General features: G+C 38.0%; 1 protein-coding gene and 2 long non-coding RNA genes across 3 annotated transcripts in view; all 3 read right to left on the bottom strand.

The window, feature by feature from the left end:
* LOC131240652 (uncharacterized) overlaps positions 1–4,542 on the bottom strand; it is a 37,201-nt gene extending 32,659 nt beyond the window's left edge. Inside the window, exons 1-4 of the long non-coding RNA XR_009168834.1 lie at positions 4,271–4,542; positions 4,152–4,190; positions 3,968–4,021; positions 3,532–3,621 (exon numbers count right to left, since the gene is read on the bottom strand). This is a non-coding gene — a long non-coding RNA (uncharacterized LOC131240652). The remainder of the gene's footprint in view (positions 1–3,531; positions 3,622–3,967; positions 4,022–4,151; positions 4,191–4,270) is intronic.
* Positions 1–5,453, bottom strand: part of LOC131240654 (uncharacterized) — a 39,846-nt gene extending 34,393 nt beyond the window's left edge. The window contains exon 1 of the long non-coding RNA XR_009168835.1: positions 5,168–5,453. This is a non-coding gene — a long non-coding RNA (uncharacterized LOC131240654). The remainder of the gene's footprint in view (positions 1–5,167) is intronic.
* An 84-nt stretch (positions 5,454–5,537) lies between these two features.
* On the bottom strand, positions 5,538–10,943 carry LOC131239067 (SEC12-like protein 2). The gene is made up of 10 exons (XM_058236627.1): positions 10,827–10,943; positions 9,928–10,001; positions 9,278–9,394; positions 7,590–7,661; positions 6,710–6,945; positions 6,591–6,615; positions 6,321–6,411; positions 5,983–6,082; positions 5,668–5,743; positions 5,538–5,587 (listed from the first exon to the last, which is right to left on the bottom strand). The coding sequence occupies exons 5-10, from the start codon at positions 6,737–6,739 to the stop codon at positions 5,538–5,540; spliced, it is 372 nt and encodes a 123-aa protein (XP_058092610.1). The 5' UTR covers positions 6,740–6,945; positions 7,590–7,661; positions 9,278–9,394; positions 9,928–10,001; positions 10,827–10,943.
* Between the last annotated feature and the right edge of the window lie 8,671 nt (positions 10,944–19,614).

Here is a 19,614-nt window from a genome sequence, read left to right on the forward strand (position 1 = left end):
ATGGATCACTAAACAGTAGCCCGCCCTATTAAGGATTTGGACAATTGATTAGAGGTCGGGTTACCCGTTTTTTACTCGAAATTTACTTAGCCAAATGCCAAATTTGGTCTTAAAAGTCGAATAAGTCGTTGAAACAAATTGGATTTTTAGAACTAGTAATACACTAAAAAGTAGCCCTCTGACTTGAAATCGGACAAGTCATTGAAACATGCATGATTTTTAGAGTTAGTCACACATATACGGGCCTAGTCAAATGGATCACTGGAAAGTAGCCCGCTATACTAAGGATTTGGACAATTGAGTAGAGGTCGGGTTACCCATTTTCAACTTCAAATTTACTGAGAGAAATGCAAAATTTGGTCTTAAAAGTCGCCTATCATTGAAACAAATAGGATTTTCAGAACTAGTCATACACATACGGGCCTTCCCCACAAACATATGAATGGTTTGGATCACTAAAAATTAGCTCTCTGACTTGAAATCGGACAAGTTATTGAAATAGGTATGATTTATACAATTAGCCACACACATACGAAACTATTCGAATGGATCACTAGAAAGTAGCCCTCCATGTTAATGATTTCGACAATTGAGTAGAGGCCGGCTACCCCTTTTCGAATATAAATTTACGGAGCGAAATGCAAAATTTGGTCTTAAAAGCCGGCTAATTCATTGAAATAAATAGTATTTCTAAAACTATTCATACAGATACAGGCCATCCCCCAGACATATGAATGGTTTGGATCAGTAAAAAGTAGCCCTCTAAATTGAAATCGGACAAGTCATTGCAACAGGTATGATTTTTAGTATTAGTCACACAGATACGAGCCTAATCGAATGGATCACTGGAAAGTAACCCACCATATTAAAGATTTCAACAATTGAGTAGAGGCCGGGTTACCCCTTTTCGACTTGAAATTTACTTAGCCAAATGCAAAATTTGGTTTTAAAAGTCGGATAAGTCGTTGAAACAAATAGGATTTTTAGAACTACTCATACACATACGGGCCTATCCCCCAGACATATGAACGATTTGGATAACTAAAAATTAGCCCTCTAGCTTGAAATCAGACAAGTCGTAGAAACAAGTATGATTTTTAAAATTAGCCACACACATACGGAACTAGTCAAATGGATCACTAGAAAGTAGCCCCCCATGTTAATGATTTCGACAATTGAGTAGAGGCCGGGCTACCCCTTTTCGACTTCAAATTTTCTTACTCACTGGAAAGTAGCCCTCCATGTTAATGACTTGGACAACTGAGTAGAGATCGGGTTACCCCTTTTCGACTTGTAATTTACTTATGCAAATGCAGAGTTTGGTGTTAAAAGTCGGCTAAGTCGTTGAAACAAATAAGATTTCTAGAAATAGTCACACACATATGGGCTTCCCCCCAAACATATGAATGGTTTGGATTACTAAAAAGTAGCCCTCTGACTTGAAATCGGACAAGTTATTAAAACAGGTATGATTTTAGGAATTAGTCACAAACATACGGGCGTAGTCGGATGGATCACTGGAAAATAGCACGCCATTTTAAGAATTTGGACAGTCGAGTAGAGGCCGAGTTACCCCTTATCGACTTGAAATTCACTTAGCCAAATTCAAAATTTGATCTTAAAAGTCGGCTAAGTCGTTGAAACAAATAGAATTTTTAGAACTAGTCACACACATACGGGCCTTCCCTCCAGACATATGAATGGTTTGGATCACTAAAATGTAGCCCTCTGACTTAAAATCAGACAAGTCACTAAAACGGGTATAATTTTTAGAATTAATCAAACACAGACGGGCCTTCCCCTTAAACATGAGAATGGTTTGGATAACTAAAAAGTAGCCCTCTGACTTCAAATCAAACAAGTCATTCAAACAGGAATGATTTTCAGAATTAGTAACAAATATGGGCATAGTCGAATAGATCACTAGAGAGTAGCCCGTGATATTAAAGATTTGGACAATTGAGTAGAGGTCGGGTTATCCCATTTCGACTTGAAATTTACTTAGCCAAATGCAAAGTTTGGTCTTAAAAATCAGATAAGTTGTTGAATCAAATAGGATTTCTACAGATATAGGCCTTCCCCCAGACATATGATTGGTTTGGATCACTACAAAGTAGCCCTTTGACTTGAAATCGAACAAGTCATGGAAACATGTATGATTTTTCGAGTTAGTCACACATATACGGGCCTAGTCGAATGGATCATTGGAAAGTAGCGCGCTATATTAAGAATTTGGACAATTGAGTAGAGGTCGGGTTACCCGCTTTCAACTTTAAATTTACTGAGAGAAACGCAAATTTTGGTCTTAAAAGTCGCCCAAGTCATTGAAACAAATAGGATTTTCAGAACTAGTCATACACATATGGGCCTTCCCCACAAACATATGAATGATTTGGATCACTAAAAATTACCCCTCTAACTTGAAATCGGACAAGTCATTGAAACAGGTATGATTTATACAATTAGCCAGAATATACGGAACTATCCGAATGGATCACTAGAAAGTAGCCCTCCATATTAATGTTTCGACAATTGAGTAGAGGCCGGGCAACCCCTTTTCAAATATAAATTTACTGACTGAAATGCAAAATTTGGTCTTAAAAGCCGGCTAATTTGTTGAAATAAATAGTATTTCTAGAACTATTCATACAGATACAGGCCATCCCCCCAGACATATGAATGGTTTGGATCACTAAAAAGTAGCCCTCTGACTTGAAATTGGACAAGTCATTGAAACAGGTATGATTTTAAGGATTAGTCACACACATATGGGTCTAGTCCAATGGATCACTGAAAAGTAGCCCCCCATATTAAAGATTTGGACAATTGAGTAGAGGTCGGGTTACCCCTTTTCGACTTGAAATTTACTTAGACAAATGCAAAATTTGGTCTTAAAAATCGACTTAGTCGTTGAAACAAATAGAATTTTCAGAACTAGTCATACACATACGGGCCTTCCCCCAGACATATGAATGGTTTCGATCACTAAAAATTAGCCCTCTGTCATGAAATCTGATAAGTCATTGAAACAGGTATGATTTTTAAAATTAGCCACACACATACGGAACTAGTCGAATGGATCACTAAAAAGTAGCCCTCCATGCTAATGATTTGGACAATTGAGTAGAGGCCGGGTTACCCCTTTTTGACTTGAAATTTACTTAGCCAAATGCAAAGTTTCGTCTTAAAAGTCGGCCAAGTCATTGAAATAAATAGGATTTCTAGAACTATTCATACAAATACAGGACTACCCCCCCAAACAGGAATGGTTTGGATCACCAAAAAGATTGTGTTTCAAGCATGACCTTCAAGTCCTTACCTCAGTGGTAGACTCTGAGGAGTTTTAACACGAGGTCTTGGGTTTGATACCCATAGGTGGTGAAATCCCACTATAGCGTGCATGGGTGTGTGTGTTGGGTGTGTGTGTTAAAAAAAATAATAATAATAAAGAATGTGGCAATATCTCAAGAAAAGAGTGGAAAATTTAAAAAAAAAAAAAAAAAAAAAGCAAAACCAAATTTAAAAACGTACCCCCGTCCGACCATGTGTACTTAATGAAGCATCTTCTCGATCACCATTTCCACCTAGTCTTCATAATAAGCATCTTCTAGCATCAACAACCTGCAACATGCACAAAATCACCCAAAGAGGATCCTGTTACAAAATCTACAGAGTGATCATGTACTTGGATTTTTCTGTTTTAAATCTTCTATCCAAAATCCACTTGAAACAGTTGTTTTCTGAAAGAGCCATCATACTTCCAATTGCATTTATAAAATACAGCATTCAACCTTGCTGGTTTAGGCAAAAAAAAAAAAAATCGCTAGGCATCATTCGATGTTTGAGTCATTTCCTTTTTTTATGCATATATGCACATATTCCACCAAAAAACAAGAAACTATCTACTTACAATAGCTTATATCGTTTATGTCAAAATTTCAAATGCAAATAAGAAGCAGATATTTACCATAGAATCATCAGCCCTACCAAGAAGCCTTGGTCCCAATCGCCTGCCCATAATCTGAAATAATGAAACATGCTAATGAGAAACATACACAATCCCCGTCCAACCAATTCATATGCACAATATTAATCACAAAGGAAGGTTAAAACAGTTGAGATAATTTGAAACAATAGCAATCAAGGAGAACCTTTTATAGTGTTCCAAGAGACAATGATTCCATGCTGGCCTGTGAAAATGCTTCAAAATCAGCACAATATGAAACAATAGCAATCAAGGAGAACCTGTTATTCGAATCAGAAATTCCACCTTGCATTGCAGTCAAATATAGGGTTTGATTATCATCACTATTATGAGAAAAACGGCAGAACCCGAAAACCTCACCCTGAATTTGACAGACGTATCCAGCTTAGATTCAAAGATAGAAGGAAAAAAAAAAAGGAATTCCAAAAATGTACTTAAGGAATCAGTAAAATGGGCTCAAGCCCACAGCTCAATGGTAGACAAGGTGTGTTTCAACAGAGGTAACGGGTTCAAGCCTAGATTGCCTATCAAAAGAAAAAAGGCAAGTAAAACAAGCTGCTCACATTTTCTCCTGGTAAATTGGCTACAACATCAATGACGTTAGGTCCCAAACCCGACAAGGACCACTACTTCCCAAGGATGCTACAAATTTTCCATCAGAACTGCAAGAGAAAGTCTGAGAAGTCTGATAAACAATCAAGATATTCAATATAACAAATAAGTAGCCCCTCATGTTAATGATTTGGACAATTGAGTAGAGGCCGGGTTACCCCTTTTCGACTTGAAATATACTTAACCAAATGCAAAGTTTCGTCTTAAAAGTCGGCCAAGTCGTTGAAACAAATAGGATTTCTAGAACTATTCATACAGACACAGGACTACCCCCCAGACATGAATGGTTTCGATCACCAAAAAGTTTGTGTTCCAAGCATGACCTTCGAGTCCTTACCTCAGTGGTAGACTCTGAGGAGTTTCAACACGAGGTCTTGGGTTCGATACCCATAGGTGGTGAAATCCCACTACGGCGTGCGTGGTTGTGTGTGTCGAGTTTGTCTGTTTAAAATTTTTTTTTTTTTTTTTTAAGTCTAAGGACTATTCATGGAAATAAAGTAGACCAAAAAAAAAAAAAGAAGAAGAAGAAGAAAAGAGGGGAAAAAAACAAAACCAAATTTAAAAACATACCCCTCTCCGACCATGTGTACTTAATGAAGCATCTTCTCGATCACCATTTCCACCTAGTCTTCATAATAAGCAACTTCTAGCATCAACAACCTGCAACATGCACAAAATCACCCAAAGAGGATCTTGTTACAAAATCTACAGAGTGATCATGTACTTGGATTTTTTTGTTTCAAATCTTCTATCCAAAATCCACTTGAAACAGTTTTTTTCTGAAAGAGCCATCATACTTCCAATTGCATTTATAAAATACAGCATTCAACCTTGCTGGTTTATGCAAAAAAAAAAAAAAAATCGCTAGGCATCATTTGTTGTTTGAGTCATTTCCAAGAGATAATGTTAAAACAGTCGAGATAATTTGAAACAATAGCAATCAAGGAGAACCTTTTATAGTGTTCCAAGAGACAATGATTCCATGCTGGCCTGTGAAAATGCTTCAAAATCAGCAACATATGAAACAATAGCAATCAAGGAGAACCTGTTATTCGAATCAGAAATTCCACCTTGCATTGCAGTCAAATATAGGGTTTGATTATCATCACTATTATGAGAAAAACGGCAGAACCCGAAAACCTCACCCTGAATTTGACAGACATATCCAGCTTAGATTCAAAGATACAAGAAAGAAAAATTCAAAGATACAAGAAAGGAAAAAAAAAAAAAAAAAAGGAGGAATTCCAAAAATGTACTTAGGGAATCAGTAAAATGGGCTCGAGCCCACAGCTCAATGGTAGACAAGGTGTGTTTCAACAGAGGTAACGGGTTCAAGCCTAGATTGCCTATCAAAAGAAAAAAGGCAAGTAAAACAAGCTGCTCACATTTTCTCCTGGTAAATTGGCTACAACCATCAATGACGTTAGGTCCCAAACCCGACAAGGACCACTACTTCCCAAGGATGCCACAATTTTTCCACCAGAACTGCATGAGAAAGTTTGAGAAGTCTGAAAAACAATCAAGATATTCAATATAACAAATAAAATCAGAACAAAGGGATCTGAATTTTATATATATATATATATATATATATATATATATAACTTGGGTTTCTAGCACTCTCAAGCCAACTGACAACGTTTGTAAATGCTAACTACTATGCTATTTAACTATAGTACAAAGTCCAAACATTTTCCAGACATATACAAATATTTCCATGTACCTGAAATCCAAATCTTTCACAGAGGCATGGGCATCAGGCTGATCAAGAAAGACTTCCATACTAGCCACTTGAAAACTCTTAAATGGCCATCCTACATTCAACAAAGCTGAAGTGTAACATACCACCTTGAAGATTGATCACATTCAACTTAATCTATGCATTTAGACTAAAACTAATGGCATGATGATTTTGCATACACATGCACACAACCAACTTGCTACATGCTTAAATGCAAGATTGGACATAAAAGTAAACTTGCCAAAGACCCACTTATCACGGACAGGCCCTTCTTTACCTGCAACCCATCTATAAAATCAGCAATTTCACTTGCAAATGCAAACAAAGAATGGTAGATTAATAAGGTCAGCCAATTAACTTGAAAATCATACGTAGAGGCACAAGTCCTTCATGGCTCCCATCAATTGTCAAGTAATTCAGCTTCGATTCACCATAGTAACTCTGGTTGGTTTTATCAACATCCGATTGTGCCACTGTCAGAAGTCCTGTTGCACCATAGTTCCAGTGCAGTTGCACCGTGGAGCACCAGAAAAAACTTCGCCAAGCAACAGGCTGAGCCTGTGCATCCTTGTCACAGGAAAAAAATCTGGACACTAGCTGGAATTCCCTATACAAAGAAAAAGAAGAGTAAAGTTTGAATGAGTTTCTCTGAAACACAAATGCATTTAGATGTGTGGTCCATACACTGACCAAACACAAATCAAAATTCCATGTATTTCAGGTTCAAATAGTGATTGCAATTGGGAGGGTTACTTCCTAAATATAAATAGAGTTAGACTAACTTGTTTTGGTCATTTCAATAAAGAGGAAATGACAAGAGTGAATGATGTTTCATTGTATTCATAACAAGCAAGCAGCCTCCAATTAGCAATTAAGTTCTTCTTGAGTCCAACTTGAGATTGACATAATAGCATTTTGAAGCCAACCCTAAATAAGAATATTTGAAGCAAATTACAATCTGGTTATTTCAAAACTTGGGATGTTTGTCCAATGAAACAAACTACCCACAATGCTTTTGATTCAATTCAATTTTTATGAATGTATATTCCTTTTGCTTAAGAGTAAATGATCTAGCAGTGAGTCTACGGTTTAGGGCCTCAACATATTCTGGTATTTAAGTTCTATGGCATTATCATGAAAAGGTCCATAGCACTTATTCTCTTCAAAGAGTTACAATCTAATCAGCCACAAGATCTTCCTTCTACGATTAGAAGTCTCTCATAACCCATTACCCATCAAGTATCAACTCACCATTTTACCGGACACAAATATTAAAGCTGTTGTTTTCAGCTCCCTTATCCGCATTATGACTGCAGCAAAATGCTGTTGAAAGAAACAATTTGAGAAGGCAAATTAGTCATACTTGACAAAAGATACAATGCAATGAGGATTTATATGAAACTCAACCAGAGGACATGCACAGAATACTATTTTTCATTTTATATACAAGTGGGCCCATGTTATCTAATCTGACCATGGTTCGAAAACCCAAAAACAGGACTCTAACTCGAAAATCCATCAAGTTGATTGATTCAAGGAGTACGTTGTGACTAGGATGTAGACAACCATTTCAGCTCAACCAAATTTGGAGTCAGCTCAACCATTTTTTCAGCTATGATGTAGACCATCAGTACGTTGTGCACCATCGTAGATGGACCATTCCCAAAGAATTTTCTCCATAGGTCAGCATAACATTTCAATTTGTACATTTCAAAAAAAAAAAAAAAGCATTTCCATTTGTTTGGAGTCGTCTCAACCAGTTTTTCGGCTATGATGTAGACCATCAGTACACTGTGCACCATCACAGATGGACCATTCCCAAAGAAGTCAGCATAACATTTCAATTTGTTTGTTTCAAAAAAAAAAAAAAAAAACATTTCCATTTGTTGCTTGCAAATAAATGGTTGGAGAAAAGCAATAAAGCACTAGTGACTGGGATATCCCAGAATGAAGTGTATGACCATCCATTGTTGCGGCCCAGCCAATCAAGCATCTCTCCACTTGTATAAACTGAAAACCCGAGCATGTTGTGCATATCATCAGGTCATGAATTGGATAACTCATCTACTGAAATAACCCAAGTAATTTTCTTAGTTATTAGCTACTTCTTTTTTTCTTTTTCTTTTTTTTTTTAAAATGGAGTAGTTCAAATAATGTATCTTAGCTGAAGTTTCAAAATAAACAAGCATTTTCTGGCTTGTAATGTATAAATAGAAATTAAAAAGAACTGTTAATTAGAAAAGAAGTTCTAATTAAGCCTTCAAAATCAAGCCTCTGTAAGAATCAAGCCTTTAATAACCTTTGGCTGAGAATCCATCTTGACTGTAATCAGAGCATGGTAGTGGCAATTATGCATAAACAGAAGTGTAAGACCTCCCTTCAAGCACAACTGCTGCACAAAGCTTTTAGATCAGAAAATCCTCCCTCCAAGCACGCAACTGCTACCCATACCAAAGGTGGAATCATTACAAGTCTTCATTCCTGTTGTCGTTTTTTTTTTTTTTAAGAGTCCATTCCTAATGTCTTTAAGCACTTGGCATAAAAAATAATGGAAATAAAATGATCATACTAGGATTCAAAACCAAAACCATTAAATGAGCATCAAAAATCACAAAGGCAAACATTTCTACAGAAATCCACCTAATAGTGAAAGTTTATCTCCTGAAACCAAAAAAGGATCAAACCATAAAAACCAAAGCATAGACTCCAAAGGCCTTTGTAAATTTTCTCATCTTTCGAAAAATAAAAAATAAACCTTGAAAGGTCTATTGCATAAACAACACAAAATGATAGTTCCAGGTGTGGTATCTTTGTAAATTTTCTCATTGTAAATGATAGTTCCAGGTAGGCCATACAATCCATGGTCAGGTATTCTCCCAAGCTGGCAATCCCAAGAGAAAAAAAAAACAGCTAAAAACTAGGGAATAAGAAAAAATTACCTTAGCAGTGGACAGTCATGTAATTGCCTGTTTCCCAAGATCAATCTACGCAGAGATACTGACTTGTGACAGATCTATACCCAAGCCTTGTAGCGCCTTGTTAAAATAGTCAATAACCTGCTCCAAATCATGCCATTGGACTGTAAGTTTGAAGTTCAGATAAAACATCAAAGAAAGGCTCAAAAAGTGCCACTGATAAAAGAAAATCCATAAACCAAATCATCCAAACAGTAACATTCTGACATAGAACAGGATGATCAGATGGTAACATTCGCCAATAAGCCAGGGACAACTTGAAACAAATGCAGACATACACAAAGGCCATGAAATAGGCAGTAAATCCTGATAAAATGAAGATAAGAACAGATTGCATAATTCAAAGATAAGTACTTGCAAACACATGTAGGCACTTGTTATGCCCTGTAATTAAAATCATTTAATTTGTATATCATGATTTTGGATTTACAAAATGCATTTGGATGAACTATCAAGTTAAATTGCAATTATTAGTGGAACTTCACATTAATTTCAAAAAGACAATCCAATGCAGCACATGTGCAATGTTAAAGTTAGGGGGAAAATTTGCCAAAGACTCAAACACTGAGCAAGACATCCAACTCGGAAAGCACCATTGCTAAAGACTCAAACACCTTAATGTAAGTGAGGGGCCTCGGCCTTTATGATACCATGTGCAGTAGGAGGTAAGAATGTCAAGTGCAAATACCTGAGCAAAGCACATAAAGAGAAAATGGCTCAGTTACAGGCATAGATACTACTACACTGAGGTTTTTGAACATGTCATTCTAAGCCAAAAAAAAAAACATAGATTTGCTAAGCCACACGTGTGTAGTAAAGCTCACGTACAAGTGTCAGCATGGCACAATTGGTACAAGATCCAATCCATCCATCTAAATGGAAACACTATATTGATAACCTGGCCCAAGAATCAGGTTGACCCACTACTCATGTGGGCCAGAGTTTGTGAATAAATGAACAGATATGAAAAGCATGGCAGAAGTTTTCTAACCCATCCACTTGTTTTCAATATCATGAGAAAAATGTCCAAATCTAAAACTCTCCCTAGAAATTCCCAAGCCTCCCTAGATATTCCCAAGCCGAGAAATTGTAGCCTAACAAAAATTATAGCACTTGTTTAAGCAGAATGGCTGAACAAGATTCATGTAGGCTTAGACTTTTTTCTCCTCTTGAAGGATAATTATACGCAACTACTGTTAAAACGAACTCATTATGTATTACAGAATAATTGAGATCAACCATCATTAGGCATCTGCCAAACAGTGCTTACGTGAGGAATTCAAAATCAGATTGTGACAACCAGATTCAGTAAGAAACTGTGTCCAGGTTGACAACCAGAAATTGTCACAACCAGAAACTGTCAAACCCCCAGATATCACTTCCTTATATCTCCCCACATCATCCCTTAGTTTCCAAATTGGAAATCAGAAGCAGCTGAGGAAGCAAAGATGCAATAATCTGGAGAAATTTCTAGAACCCTAGAAGACAGAGAAAGAGAGGGAGAGAGATAAACCGAGAGAGGCGAGAACGCACGAAGACTTCAACAGAGACTGGTGCGCTACGCACCTACGGTACGCTTGCATCAATGGCGATGACTATGAGAGAGGGAAAGAGGCTGTCTGAGGGAGAGAGAGAGAGAGAGGCTTTCTGAGAGAGAGAGAGAGAGAGGAAGAAGGGACAGGTTTTCAGAGGAGAAATAGAGAGAGATGGCTTTCTTGGCAAGGAAGAAAGAGCTCCACTCGTATATAAATGCAGACCTCAACCGTTGAAGGGCTATTTGGTAATTTAAGAAAATTTGAGTAATTCGGAGGGAAGCGGATTCGCAGCGACATGGCTGGTGTGGGTACGTGTCGTGCAAAGACGAGCGTTGCAGCTCCGAGTTGTACGAACGGTCCATAGGAGATCAAAGTTACATGGCCCACATAATTATGTATTTATTATATCCACACCGTTAATACATTTTTTGAGATCATTTTAGTGCATGATACCAAAAATTATTCATATAAAAATCTTAAATGGACCACACCAGAAATAGCAGTGGGACAATGATTCTCACCGTTAAAACATTTGTAGGGCCCACCATAGCGTTTATTTTCCATCCAATCTGTTCATAAGGTCAAAAGGACCTGGATGAAGGGGTAAACAAATATCATATCGATCCAAAACTTCTGTTACCCCCAAAAGGATTTCAATGGTAGACGTTCAATCCCCTACAGCTTTTTGTAGTGTGGTGCACTTGATCATTGGATCTGTCTTATTTTTTGATTGAAGCCTTAGGACGATCTCTCCAAATTAAAGAACGGTTGGGATATAATACATACCTCATGATGGGACCCACATAACTTGGTGACGTCAACACACGCTGGTGTGCGCAACACCAGCCAATCTGCTTCCAAATCCGATAAGTGATACGTACCTGCCGTTGCACTTTATTCACACGTGTCGTGTTATGATTAAAAGATTTCGAATCGTGTTAGAAGATTTCGACAGTTTGGGGCGGGGATTGAAAGACTCTTGTTAGACTTGTCCATTTTGATTTCATTACACGTGCGCCTTAAAGAGAGCGGATTCGCTGAGGCGGGGTAAAGGGAGCGGATTAGGTGAGACCCCGCACTCACACGAGACGGTGCGGCCCTTGCTGTATGGCCCACCTTGATATTATGTATTCTGTATCCACGCCGTCCATCCGTTTTTCAGATTATTTTAGGGCATTATCCCAAAAAATGAAGCGGATCCAACAATCAGGTGTACTATAACATAGGAAACAGTGGTGATTAACCATTAATAGGCCACAAAAGTTTTGGATCAAGCTGATATTTATTTTCTCCTATGAAGGCTTATGTGACCTTACCAACTAATTGAATAGCATATAAACACCACAGAAACATTCTTGGTATTCAATCACACCTGTTCAGAGTACAGTACACCTACATTTGGCTTTTATTTTTTCCTAATAATGCCCTAAAATAATATGAAAAAAACAGACGGAGAAGGTGGGTATAGGACATGTATGTTAAAGTGGGCCATGGTAAGGGCTGCACCATCTTGGCTGTCCCAGGTCTCACCTAATCCACTTGCCGGAAACTCTGCATTGGGTGAGGCCATGACATCGGGGCATATTTGGCATAGGCCTAAAATTAAGTAGATTCAAATCTCTGCGCAACATCACAAGGAACTATACTGATTAACTGATTAACCGTACAACATTAAAATAATTCCTTATAGGCTTTAACTTTTGATCATACTGACATTTGTATTTTCCGTTCATCGAAGTCGACAAAAGATTGGACCACGAACAAAATTCTCAGGTGAGCCCTGAGATGTTCTTAATGGTAGGTATTCAATTATTATTGTTTCCTGTGGTATGGTCCACCAAAGACTTGGATCTAATGTAATTTTTTGGTTCATGCCCTAAAAGTTGACATGGATATACAACATATACCTCAGGGTATGGCCTATGTTGTAACCAAAGTCGGTGTTTACCCTAGCTTGGCAATTCTTTATTAGTTTTTAAAATAAAATAGTAAAGTTTAGCATCACGGATGGCAGGTGTCAATGGGATGGGCTCATGCCTGCAAAATTAGAATTAGGCCAACCTGAAGCAGCTCAAAATCTAGGCTAAAACTAACCTTAAGTCTCGCCCATTGACAACCCTAATTGCAGAGGAGGATATTAGGTGTGGCCCCAACCTCACCCAAGACAGTTTCATGAGGCCCATCTTGCCCTTCTTGATGTATTTATATTTTATATCCATGTTGTCCATTTGTTTTGCTAGATCATTTTAGGGCATGAGCCCAAAAACAAAGAAGATCCAAATCTTAGGCAGACCGTACTACAAGAAATAGTGATGATTGGACCCGTTAGCATTAAAAATTTACTACAACTCACCACAATGTTTGTATAATGTTTATTTGTCATCCAACCAATGATAAGGTCACATGAACTTGGCTTAAGGGTAAAAGAAAAAGAAAAAAACAGCTTGATCGATAACTTTTGTAGCCCATTAATAATTAGGGTTGTACACGAACCGAGTTAGCTCAGTTAGCTCGCTTGACTCAACTCAAAAAAGCTCGATTTGACTCGGTTTGAAACTAAGTTCAAGCCAAGTCAAGCTGATTTTTTGAGCTCGAAAAAATTTCGAACCGAGTTCAAGCTTGACTCAACTCGGATCGAACCCCAACTCGAATCGAACCAGTTCGGTGACTCGGTTACTTTGATATTAATGTTGCTTACCAAGTGTTTGATGAAATGACTCAACAAAGTGTCGGCTGGTGGCAAAGAAGGTATGTATATAAAACAAATACCATTTTTTCTTGATTTTGATGTTGCCAACAAGGTGTTTGATGAAATACCTATAAAATCGTTGTTGTTTTTTTACCTACAGTGAGAATTTGAAGGTACAATCCGTGTGTTTGTGAAAATGATGCACGGGCAAACTCAACTCGATCTTGGCTTGAACTCGGCTCAAACTGGCCCGAGCTGCTGACCGAATTGAGCCGAGCTGGCCAACCAGGCTCGAGGCGAGTCGAGCTAAGTTCGAGTTGGGGTCAGCTAGTGGCCGAGCCAAGTCAAGCTGTGCCAAGCTCGACTCGCTTCAACTCGTGTACACCTCTATTGATAATCAATCACCATGGTTTCTATGATATGGTTCACCTGTGATTTGGACCTGGCCTCACGTTGCAAAATGATCTGGCAAAACAAATGAACAGCCTGGATATAGAATAAATACGTCAAGGTTGGCCCACATCAAGGGCCGCACCTAAACCACTCCTCGCGGGCGGACGTGTTGTGCTAAAGAGGTACAACCCATCAGCAGATTTGTCCCACAATGATGTAAGCCTGATCCAATCATTAACTAGGTCACCCATAGATTTGAGGGGTTTTGGATTGTCTATATTGTTACCTATGGTGTCCCTGACCTTACAGTTAGATTGCCCTCATTTTTTGATTGTATGATCATGAATGTGGATGTACTAACTGGATGGGTTGGATGTTGTACACATACCTCACCTGAGCCACAATGCATGGACTTTAACACCTTTTAAAGAATAATAAATTTTTTAAGAGAGAGAGAGAGAGAGAGCATTTTAATGATAATAATAATAATAAGGCTAACTTAAAAAATGTGGAGCCATTGTTTGATAAAATCAATAGCATGTGGATGAAAATTTTCCCTAAAAATCCCAACAAGATTAATATTATGCATTTCTATTGGGTCATGCGACTTGGACGGTCTTATTTGATTTGACACATACATTCCCAAAATTCTTTCAAAGAGTGTTGTACTCTTCCAAATTCAAATGCCACCAAACTCTTTTGGTAGGTTACCAAAAGCATAATCCTTACATATGATTTGGTGAACCGGATCTAAATATCCTTAGATATGTTATGTGGGACATTGGAGTGCTTTTCTATTGGCGGGAAGAGGAATGGTATCTACATAGCCCCATCTTCAAGTGATTCATGCGTGAGATTCGACGCAAGATGTGATTCCCATGGTGACTAGTGAATGTTTATCAGCCATAAATTATGGTAACTCCATCTATTGGGTGGGCCACCTGTGCACTGCAAAATGGACTATTAGATGGTCATAAATTGTCTAGCACATGACTCTTGGAAAATGAGTTGGATGGTATGGTTTCTAAGATAGGATATGTAAAGAGACTTTTAGATTCCGACACTCGTTTACCATTTACGATATGCTGGGAGCTTTTTCAAGGCATATGTTTTCATTAAAGATTTTTTCTTTCCACGTATTAAGCTTGGAAGGAATTTAATAAAATAAATAAATAAGAAAATGAAGGAATTTGATAGATGCCCTGGCTATGCCCACTCTGTTGGAAATATGATAACTTCGTAAAATAGGTTAAAGAAAATGTAATTAAGACCTTGAACTTCTCACATATCATTGATTGAGTCTAAGGATTAATCAAATCTGGTATATCTTCAAGTCGATCACAATTCAGGCTTGATACGCCTTCCAATCTAGAAGCTTAACCTTGATCCATCAGTGTAAGTATCCAATGGGTCCAAACCTATGAGCCTATATCCATGGTGCACTCACTCCTATGTGGGGTATAGAAAAGACACACCAACTCATTTGTCATGCCTAATGTGTAACGCCCTGAAAATTGGGGGTCGAGCAGGAGCCCAACTCCCAAGTTCCAACACATCACTTATGCAATATAGATAATGATGATTAAATGGTGTCCGTATTAGTGCATTAAACATGAGTGAAATTATACCAAATCAACCTATCATACCCCAGAGACAGTTAAATTACGCAAGCGAAAAACTGTGATAAGTACATATAAGCATATAAGTTATTGTAAGTCCCTAGAGTATGAATGTTACCAGGTTAAATAGTTACATGTACTATACCAAAATTTACAAAATGATCAAGTGTAATGTCATCTAGTCCATATCCCTGTAGCCCCGATGGCGCAACTCCAGGTCTACGTAGACCTGCCCGAGGTTACATATAGGAGAACTCCTCCTCATCATCATAAAAGTTAGGCTCCGCTTCATCGGCATCGTCATCATCCGTAACTACAACAGAGTCTGGTTGGTGTTTTAAAACACCGTCCCAGGGTGGGAATGAGTGATCAACTCAGTGGAGCTATAAGGCAAAGGTTAACATGTTATCAATTCAGTCAAGTAGTAATGATAAAGTAATACAACAAGCATTCTTAGGTACTCTGGTTAATGCAATAATGATATGTGTTAATGATGCATACCCTCGCCTACACTCCCTTCGCGACATCATCTCACGATCTCGGCATGCATCCCTTTCACTGTGCTCAACTCCTACGCCAAAGGCACATGCAATGCGGTGCATGATCGTATTAGCCCAGTCCTTTATTAGACTCATTCATACATAGGTTTGGGAAGCTAAGGTACCTCCCTTTATATCATTGACTCAAGCAATGATCTATCTAGGGTCGTCAATCCTAGTTAATCACATACAATGACAGTTCCAGTTCGCTACAGAGAGATTCGTCACCTCAGTGCAAGCCTGTTTTATACTTAATGTCACTACAGAAAGGCTCGTCACCTTAATGTAGTCCCTATGTATACTCGAGGTCACTACGAGAGGCTCGTCATCTGATCGTAGGCCGACAGCTCGAATACAGTGTCCCATACCACCGTATTCGGCTCACGAGTTTGGGTTGCTCACTAATCACTACAGGGAGACTCGTCACCTCATGTAGGCTGATAGCTCGACCACGGTATCCCATACTACCATGTCCAGCTCATGAGTCTCAGTGGATAGTGGTACCAAGGTTAAACGGATTTTACGCTGGTAAGTGGTACCTTAAATTCAAACAGTAGCGTCCATACATGGTGAACATACGTTAGGTCAATTGGGTTACTTGACAAGCTCGACTGGTATGAGCGTATGTTGAATTAATCAATATGGAGCGCATACACACTTATCGTGGCCTAACCACTGTTGATAATTACCGTACGATTCGGATCCATCGAACGTATCCGTTGTGGCTAAACAGTTCGGCCGTCGATCGTAAACCGTTACCGATTGCCTAGACTACATCGTAGCCCCAATCATATTCCAAAACAATAGCATTCACATATGATAGTCAAGTACAGCATGTGACAACCAATCTAAATATAAACCTCATTTGAGCATTTCAACAAATAAATAGTACACATATTATCATATATAGGCATTCTATCCATAAATCACATTGTAGTAAGATAAGTTACATAAAGGAAACTATAACTATAAATAAGGGAATTGAAAATCCTATCTCAACACCCTCATTAAACACATTTCAACAAGCATTCTCTCTTTCAGACATTTTATCAAACACTTAAACTACACATATCACATACATGTAATAATTTAGTTAAAACACATATTATAGCAAATCCTTCCACATAGGAGTTGCCACACGTACAACAATCATGTATGCCCAAACAACAATCATGGCAAGCACAAATCATAATTCCATACTTATATAAACATTTAAACAAACACATGGAATGCATTATTTTTCACATAGTTCATATATATGTGTAATATATGGAAGACATTGTATCTTAGCACATGTGATAGCAATCAAGTCAGTTATAAATCATTAACTGACATTGAAAGCCTTGAAAACCATAACCTAAACATTTATAGTCCGCACCTTTTGTCGGTAAACTAGAATCGAACTCAGTTTGAACACTATGCTTTCGTCTACGACACAACGGCTACCTGAATCACGAAATAGGTTAGCTATTTCGCCATTTACTCTATCTGGATACCTAAAACAGGTTAGGTTTAGGATTTCTTACCTAACAACGGAATCGGAATCGCCGATGTAACGGCACGGGAATAGGCGATTCAACACGTAGAGCGGTGGGAATGAATCCCAGCAGCTCTTTCTCACTTTCTCTCACTTCTCCTCACTATTTCCTTCTCTTTTCTCTCTTCTCTCTCCTAGGGTTTAGGAAATTCGTATGGAATAAGAGAGGGGTGGATTAAGGCCCTTATATAGGCCCAGAACTGATGTACATGGCCCCAGGGCCATGGTATACTTAGGTTATAGCTAAAAAGTAGTTGTTTTGGTCCAACGGGGCTCATTTGGAGGCTTATTTTCTGCATACAGTCCAGAGGAAGTCTCCTGACAATGGATCTATATCAGGTTAAAGTTTCGGTCCGATCGGATTTGTAAATCGACCGCGGAGGACCAGTTTCAGTTCAATGGTCATTGCCACTCGATCAGGGCCACAAGTATACTAACTTGTGTTGGAAAATTTCTCTGATCCGAGGGTGTAGTTGGGTCAAAATCTGACGGTCTGAAGCCTTAACGTTGCCCTGCAAGTGAACGGCCCAATTCACTTAAGTTTGAGTCTGTTTTGTAAAGATATTCACGTTTTTCACGCACTTTGCTCCGGGCTTAAGTTGTGCATTTCTGGATACTATTTGGACTTGATTTTCGAGATGGTTGTCAAGCCCAGTAAGGCGGTCATAACCGTATAGTTTCGGGTAATTGGACTTTCGACGCACGGTCCAGGTCCGATATGGATTTTCAAGATGCTCCCGAGAGCAACTAGGTTTGGAGATTGATTTTAGATTTTCAAGTAATGTAGAGTTAGTAATTCCATTGGTTTTGAGTCTTGCAGTTCGTATAGAAAGTGATTCGAGCTAATCTACCGATTAATTTAGTTTAGTACTTAATTACTCTTCGTCTAATTTTTAAAGGATTCGGTCCTTAGCGATTTTTGTCTGAGGTGGTACTCAAGTCTTGTACGAATTTTTCCGAGACATTACATGATGTTGGAGACCTTCCATCCTAACTCATGTCCCCTCACGAAGGATTATCACATAATAATGATTAGTAAGCATAAGTTTGTCTTATTACTTGGCAGTCATGGCATAACAAAGTATTGAGATCCGTGGACCACAACTCTCCCTTAGCAATCTCTGTCCCCAAGTTTCTAAAGACAACCAATGGAATTTATCTCATTTAACTATTATCACATACGTTTATGATACTCCCACGTATAAATTATAGTACTGTAACTTGTTCATTTGGGACCCATGGTCATCAAGTTTATAGTCAAGTTCATTATTATTATTGGATACCATCCATATCATCAGTGAATAAGATTCACATTAGCATTATAGGGCAGAACTCCAACACATGGTTTCCACCCTTGGAAGGCACGTGGGTAAGAGATCCATGCCATTTACTAGGCAAGGTATACATTGAACATGCCACTATAACAAATTTCCCATTTATAAATAGTTTAATACCGTTTTTGAAAGATAGCGTCACAAAATATTAGGAACGGTTGAAAACCGTTGCAAATTTTTTTCCTAAAATAGTGTCACATAAAATTAAGGACGGTTGAAAACCGTCACAAAATTTCAATTTCAGCACCTTTCTAAATTTTCTTTATATTTTTTCTTATGTATAAATCATTTTGAACCCTTCGATATTTAGGAAGGGCCAGTAAAAGCATGCAACTACTGGCAAAAGCCAGTAAATTTTTTTTTTAATTGGAACCCATGTTTTCTTTTTTTTTTTTTCTTTTTTTTTTAATATTTGAAACCCAACGAATGTTGTAGTACAATTAAAAATGGATATTTGAAAAATATTGTATGACTTTACAATACCATATATATAATATTTACAACAATAAGTTGAATATTGTCTGAATATATTAAAAAATTCATCCATGTGGTCCACTTCTAGCTTGGCCGATACAATTATCTCTAGCCTCTGTCCACATCATTTCAACCAAGCAATGTTAGTACCCATCTATAATGGTCACTGCTGAAGTTTCTA

The sequence above is a fragment of the Magnolia sinica genome, chromosome 3 (assembly GCF_029962835.1).
Source record: "Magnolia sinica isolate HGM2019 chromosome 3, MsV1, whole genome shotgun sequence".
Taxonomy (NCBI): domain Eukaryota; kingdom Viridiplantae; phylum Streptophyta; class Magnoliopsida; order Magnoliales; family Magnoliaceae; genus Magnolia; species Magnolia sinica.

Bases quoted from the DNA above. Each gene is read 5' to 3' on its own strand.
- LOC131239067 (XM_058236627.1), bottom strand. From the start codon at position 6,739: ATGGGAGCCATGAAGGACTTGTGCCTCTAC. The intron at 6,616-6,709 runs GTATGATTTTCA...GATGGGTTGCAG, and splicing joins TGAAGGACTTGTGCCTCTAC to GTAAAGAAGGGCCTGTCCGT. The intron at 6,412-6,590 runs GTGGGTCTTTGG...TGTTGAATGTAG, and splicing joins GAAGGGCCTGTCCGTGATAA to GATGGCCATTTAAGAGTTTT.